At 31.8% G+C, this 7,585-nt stretch overlaps 1 protein-coding gene across 1 annotated transcript; it reads right to left on the bottom strand.

The window, feature by feature from the left end:
• Window positions 1-373: 373 nt before the first annotated feature.
• Window positions 374-3,052, bottom strand: LOC107421394 (glutamyl-tRNA reductase 1, chloroplastic-like). Its single transcript, NM_001323873.1, is given in 3 exon segments — window positions 374-1,578; window positions 2,036-2,277; window positions 2,767-3,052. Coding segments are annotated over 3 exon segments (1,659 nt in total). The 3' UTR covers window positions 374-447.
• Window positions 3,053-7,585: the final 4,533 nt, after the last annotated feature.

The raw sequence follows: 7,585 nt of genomic DNA on the forward strand, positions 1-7,585 counted from the left end.
AAAACAAGACAGAAAGAAACAACCTTCCACAAGGAAACCAAAGTTCAGAAAAATAAAGAACACTGTACAAAACATCCTCAACAAAACATTGAAACAATCAGTAAATTAATTACAAGAATTATCAGTTCAGATACAGACTGTAAACTTTAGAATAGATTTCGTACATGGAGTAATCTCACCTCGTAATACCTCACTTTGTATACTACTTAGCCGTATGGCCGCTAAAGGACACAATGTAGACATAAACAGAACCCCATATGGGAGTTAGGCAGCTGTGTCTTACACCAATGAATGAGTCGAGAGGTCCCTCACCAGGACCAGTACTTATCGATTTGAACAAGTTATAACAGCGAAAATACTAAAATGATAAGATGAGGATGTTGCCTCTTATTCATGATGAAGAAGTAAAATAGAAGTGTTTCTGAAAGAAAATTTTGTTACATGAGCCTATTTCTGATTTTGTTCCACCTTGGCTCGAATTTTCTGCTCCAGCACTGCTATTTCTGTCTCGAGACTGAACATCCTGTTAAGGGCATGCATATTCTCGAGGGTTTCACTGAGAGTCCGGCTGTCACTCCCATCACATCTCAAATGTTGCATAGGACCATGAAGGAGCTTGTTCACAATGCCTCGGCTAAGATCATCTACGGCTCTCCTTGTTTTCTTCGGGATATCATCACCCATCTTTGACAAGCATTTCTCTAGCTCTGCAGCTCTGATTCTTTCAGCATATGCTCTCAATTTCTTGATGGTAGGAACAGTCTCCAATGAATCCCTCCATGCTTCAAATTGCTTAGATTCTTCAGCAATAATTGCCTGAGCTTCCATAGCTTTCCTGAGACGATCCTCCTTATTAGCAGCCACTACTTCTTTAAGGTCATCAACATTATAAACTCGTGCAGTTTCAACATCTGCAACACATGAACCCACATTCCGAGGTACAGAGATATCAACAAAAAGCCTTAAACCCCCAATTTCTTGACCAACAGGAGGAAGGTCCTTAACATGCTCTTTCAAAAATAAGGGGTTCTCTGAAGCTGTGCTTGTAAACACAACATCTGCTTCGGCAGCACATGTTGGCATTTCTGTGAGGGGTTTGTAGATTATCTCAACACCCTTCATCTCCTCACGGATTGCTGCAACTCTTTCCTCAGTTCTATTCACAACCACCATCTTCGTACAACCTTTTGCAACCAAGTGTTTGATTACAAGCTTCCCCATCTTGCCTGCTCCAATCACCAACATTCGGGCAGTAGCATGTGAGGGCTCTGGAAGCTTCATTAAAGCCAGTTCAACAGCAGCAGAGCTTACAGAAACTGCCCCAGCAGCAATGTTTGTCTCAGTTCTAACTCTTTTTCCCACAGTGATTGCATGCTTGAACAGCCCGCTAATATTCCTGCCAAAGCCAACAACTCCTTGCCCAACTTTCACAACTTGTTTAACCTGTGCAAGGATTTGACCTTCTCCAAGAACAAGAGAGTCAAGACCTGCTGACACCTCAAAGATATGCTGTGTAGCGTCTTTGTTATAAAGTAAAAAGCGGTGCTGGCAAATCTCTGAAACAGGAATTCCACTTGTCTGCCCACAAAACCAAGATTGTCATCAGGACTAAAACTACAATCAGATTCACATTTTGACACTATAAGTAATAAAATCCCCTTGAATTTGTGCTAGAAATTAGAACTACAAATAATAGAATAAACATTCATTCTTTTTACACAGACTTAAAAACTAAATCAAGAGCACATACAGAGTCTTTTCCTTTTTATAGGAAAATAAATAGCACAACAACAACAATGATCTCCGAAAATTTATATGAAATCAATAGATCAAATGTCCCAAAGGATGGTGGATTTAAATCTCAAATCATTTGCACTATTTTCTCTCATGGTACCCATTATTCAAACAATCAACCTTGCTTTGTTTGTCATTTGTACCAGAAGGAGAATCTTTTCTGTCAAACTGATAAAATTGTAAACCGGATAAACTTTTAGTGGGAATAATAAAAAGGCAGAACTAGTATAGAGGAAGGCACCTTTGACATCCATTCTGTAACTTCTTTAACACCGCGATGCTGAGATAAAGCTACAACATATATCTCCATTCTATTACAGGTGCTAAGGACTGCAGCTTCTTCAATATGATTTAAACCACACAGCTCTCCTATGGCTCGAGGCCATTCAGCTTCAGGAATTGCAAGCTTTTCACGCATCTCAACAGGTGCAGTGTGAACGCTAAGCCCAATGACAACGATGCTGCTCCTCTCCTTCGTATATCCTGACAAAAATTATTAAAATGATTATAAAACTGAAACCAACAGTACCACAACTTAAAAACAAATGACTAACTAGCATTTTGCAAAAAGAACTAAGGAACCGGGATGTATTCATCGAAACAATTACCGTAACAAAATCTGAAAAACATCACGGCAAATGTAATCAAATGGTTTTTGTTTCTTTCCCATATAACTCAACCACATAAAATCCCATATAAAATTCAACAAGCATGGTTTTTGTTTCCCCTGCGTTTAAGCAAAGTTCAGCTAATTATAAAAGAAAACAAAACATCATAGAATAAAACAACCATTGCATAAATGTTTATGTAAAAGACGGCTAATTAGAGTTAAAGAGACAAAGGAAACAATGTTTTGAATTCAAATTCCAAAAACCCATAATATACCCATTTCAAAATACACAAAAAAAACAAAGTATACATATATATATATATATATATATATATAAACCAGAAATGGGGAATAGAACATACTATCAGCAGCAGAGGTCTTGAGCTGCTCAAGGGCAGACACATTTGAAATTGCATTCTGACCGTTCTGAACGGAGACTTCAGAGGAAGCAGAAGTGGCCTCGCATCTCACTCCCTTATGAATCCCAGCTCTCCTACTCCCAATGGGCTTGCAAAACGATGACAACTGAGAAGAACTCGAAACCCTTGACGGCGATGCGGACCAAGACGACGTAGACGCCGCCGCAGTTGAAGATTTCAAGAGCAGAGCCTCCAATTTTGCTCCGGCGAAACTGGTCGACACAGCCATCGCGGTCAAAGGAATCGGTTTTTGCACGTACCAAACCCTAATTCCAAATGGGAAAGGTTTAAAAGGAAGAAGAAGCAGGCTGATGGAGTCGTTGACAGGGATTGGGTTTTCTCTTTTTTTTTTTTTTTTTTTTTTTTTTTTTCTTTTTTTGTGTGGAAACTTGAAATTGTTTTTGGAGCAAAATTGGAAAATTGACCCACTCAGAGGGGGGTCGAGTGGGTCTGAAAGACAGGGGGGTTAAAGCTTGGGAGAGATTTGCAGAGATGGGGATTTGGGTGATTTCTTTGAGCTCTGATTGGCGGGTGGACGACACGCTTTATCCACACTCTCTCATTCCCTCTATCGCTTCCATGTCTTCTTCTTCTTCCATGGACCCCCCTACTTGTTGGAATATCAAATATTTTGGGCTTCTCATTTTTGACCACTTTCATTTTTTTTTATTTTTTTTAACCCGTTTTCTTTTTACCTTTTGTGCTTTTTCTAAATTTTCGGTTCTCATCCTTCAAAGTCTTATTTATTCAATATTGTACCAAAGTTGGGGTTGTCTATTACGTGTAACTAGAAGTTTATTTTTTCATCGAAAAAAATAAAATAAAATAAAATAAAGAGTTTTTTTATTCAGTATTTGTACCAAAACTATTCTGCGTAATTAAAGCGTTTTGTTATTTCAAATTGTAAGTGACATTGCACATGGAACTTCTGTTGATGTGGCAATTATTAATTGTAGTGTTTGTTTTATTTTATCTTTAATATTAAAAGCTTATATAAGTTGGTAAACCCTTCAATACTAGTTAATTAAGTTGTTATAAATAAAGTTTTTTGACTTTAATATATATGTTACTTATAATTAATCTGTTAGTCAATAGATTTTTTTCAAACTTTAAGAAAACAAAAAATTAGCATCATGAAATACTTTACGCGAAATGATAAAAAGAAAAATTTTATATCATGTCTAGGTGTCCTTTCAGAGAATTATCTAAGCTAAATTTGATGATATCGCAGCAAAAGTTAACAAAATGAAGTCCATTCAGAAACTGATGACGTGGCACTGTCTCTCCCAGTGTTGGGAATATTTTCATGGAGATTCAATGACCAATAGGAAGCTTGGAAATCCATCTTAAAGCCTCAAAAAAGGGTGAAAGATAGATTCACGGAAAGAGATAAGGTGGGAAGGGGTGGGGCATGAAGATATGTGACAGAGATTGGTTTGGAAGATTTCAGGGCTTTTATTTACCACAACTTTCATTCATAAAGTCGTGGCAAAGAATCATATTCACATATTTTTTTGTATATCATTCTCTACGTGTAGTTCCTTTCTGTCATTCAACTTTTTATTTGAAATAAGTGAGTTATTTTGGATAAATATATATAAATTATTTTGATTATTCTGGATATATGTTTGATTACAATCGCTAAAACAGGTTTGCACAACATTATATCATCGGTAATAAGATAGACTCGCTCAGGGTACTGAAAAAAAAAAAAAAAAAAAACTTATGTTTAATATCAACTTTCCCTTTTAATATTGGCGTTGGGGGGTTTTCATGTTCATATATGCTTTATTTAGATCTTTTTATAAACCTGGAAGGTTAATGAATCACTGGGATTCATTAGTTAATATAGCCTATGTACTTTGGGCCATCGATCCCATTACTGGATGGTAAGGTTTCATTTATTGTTTTACAAATAAAGAATATTAGTTGAATCCCCAAATCTCGACATATATCAGTTCGTCTATGATGCAGACGGTTTTCATACGAACCACAGTATTGGTGACAGTTTTTTATAGTATTGGTGACAATTTTCTAAAAAACCATCATTAATACTATGAAAAACCGTCACTAATACTGCAATACTCATACGAACCGTTCTCACCATAGAATTTTCATATATATATATATACATATACATGTAATACATATACACGTCAAATTGTTTCATTTGAGTCATGAGACCACACATTTCAAATGAGGTGCTGATGACATATATCTAGCATATTGTACTACTCTTTTTTTTAGAATTTAAGCAAAAATATATATTTTTTTCTTACATAAAAAAAAAAAAAAAGACTGGTCATATCATGTAACATATATATCCTTTCCTATCTCAATAATTTTAAAACTAATAATATTGATTTTGCGACCCCCTTAAACTCTTTTCCAAATGCATGTAATAATACAAGAATACTAACTGAAAAATTTGCTGGCGATCAATAAATATGTGTGTTATTAAAGCATAAATTAAATGTGTATTTTATGTGTTTAATTTCCATTTATTATGTTAAGATTTATAATTCGTTCGCTTTGATATTACTTAATATGGTTGGTCAAGATTTATCAATAGTTAGCTTATTGCATTGTAGATTTAAAAATTCATCGACTAGACCAATGTAAGTAAAGATTATTATTTAAGAACAAAACAAACAAATTATTTCGTACTTGCATTACTAATTTATTCAACAAAACCAAAGCAAGTTATCTTAGAAATAAAGCATAGAAGCAAGCGAAAAACGTGCTATAATATATATATATATATATATATATTACTTTGATGCAACCTAAATAACAAATAAAATCCGACAATGTCCTTGTCCTACGTAATACTTAATGCATATAAAATTCCTACAAAAGACTATGTGTTAGCTCTAGCTGCAGTTTCATGTCTCTTACTGATCAATCTTGTAAAAGAACATTACAAAGTTAGAGCAAATGTCCAATTTCATAATCTGATCCTTTTGCTTAACATTTTCTCACATTTTTTTAAGGGGAAAAAAAAAAAAAAACCAAGATATAATTAGAAGTTAGGGTTTCAAAATAGGACAACCTTTATTTTAGTAAACAATTCTCCTTTATTTTAGTACATCATTTGAGGTGCCTTCCAAGATATCTCTGCATCACATCATTTTTTTGCCCTTTTTTTTTATTTGTTTTATTTTTACTAAAACCAGCAGTACGCAAGAACAAGAAAGTTCATTATATATATAGACTGTAATTAATCGATAATTTTTGAACCAATAAGGATGTTGTTTTCGGAATCAAATTGCATATATAATTAAAGAAAATGCAAAAGCATACTTTCGAAGTTCGATACTTGCATCTTTTTCTTGTGTTTTACAAGCTGCAGCATTTTTGTTCATTTAGACATTTTGTATATAGGTGATAGTTAAACCATGTTTGGTTTTTGGAATCCACAAAGTGAAAAATAAATAAATAAATAAATAAAAAAACAATTTCGTGTAAACAATAATAAATGATATTTTGTTTTCCTAATTCAATATAATTAATTATGGAATTAGTGGAGAAAATTAATTCTACGATAGAATAGTGCAGCCTCATCCGAAGCATAGTGTTTTGTGGATGTCATTAGGGCTAATAAGATCCAGAAAATACTATATTAATCTTTTTTCTTTTGGATAAATTGCACTTTGGTATTTTGAAATTTTAGGATTACATGACTCCGGCCCTAAACTTTTTTATTTGGGCAAAAATCAATGCAAATTGGTCAAATTTCTAATGGTAATGTTAAAATTAATGGTGTTTACATCAGCATGATGTCATAATTATTTTAAAATTAAAAATATTTATTTAGAAACAAAAAAGTTTGTTATTTTTTCATTTTATATTTATGGTTCTTTATTTGAAAATTAATATTCATTTTTTATTTAAATTAAAATACCTACAAATGTAATAACATAGTTTTGAATCTAAAATAAGACCAAAAAATTAAAATAAAATTGAAATTTTTGATCTAATAAAAATAATTTTAGTAGATCAAAAATTAAAAATAATTTTTTATGACCAAAACAAAAAAAAAAGGGGGACCAAAATACCAAAATAAAAATTAACCAAAAATTTAAAAATAAAAATATATTTTTAAAAAAATAAAGTTTTTTGGAAAAAAAACGTTTGTTATTTTTACATTTTACATTTATGGTTTTTTTTTATTTAGAAAATTGTATCTATTTTTTTTTAATTTAAATTGAAGTATGTTTGGACCTAAATTTAGACTAAAAATAAAAATTGAAATAAAAGTGAAATTTTTTATCTAATAAAAATAATTTTTTTAGACTAAAAATTAAAAATAATTAGATCAAAATGCCAAAACAAAAAATAGACCGAAAATTAAAAAAAAAATAATTTTTTTTCAAAAATAATTTAAAACATGAAAAAAATTAGACCATTTTATAAACCAAAATGGAGGCCAAAAATGGAAAAATAAAAAACAAATTAGAATAGGCATAAAATGGAAAATGGAAAAATGGTCTCCATTTTTTTTTCTCTAATAAAATAATTTTGTTAGATCAAAATTTTTAAATAATTAGACCAAATACCCAAAAAAGAAAATTGGACCATAAATTAAAACAAAAAATAATTTTTTTTAAAAATATGTTTACTAAAGTTAAAAAAATTATACCATTTTATAAACCAAAATGGAGAAATGGAGAAATGAAAAAATGGCTTCCATTTTATTTTTTTTATCCAATAAAAATAATTTCATTAGACCAAAAATTAAAAATAATTAGACAAAAATACC

This window comes from Ziziphus jujuba, chromosome 5 (assembly GCF_031755915.1).
Source record: "Ziziphus jujuba cultivar Dongzao chromosome 5, ASM3175591v1".
Taxonomy (NCBI): domain Eukaryota; kingdom Viridiplantae; phylum Streptophyta; class Magnoliopsida; order Rosales; family Rhamnaceae; genus Ziziphus; species Ziziphus jujuba.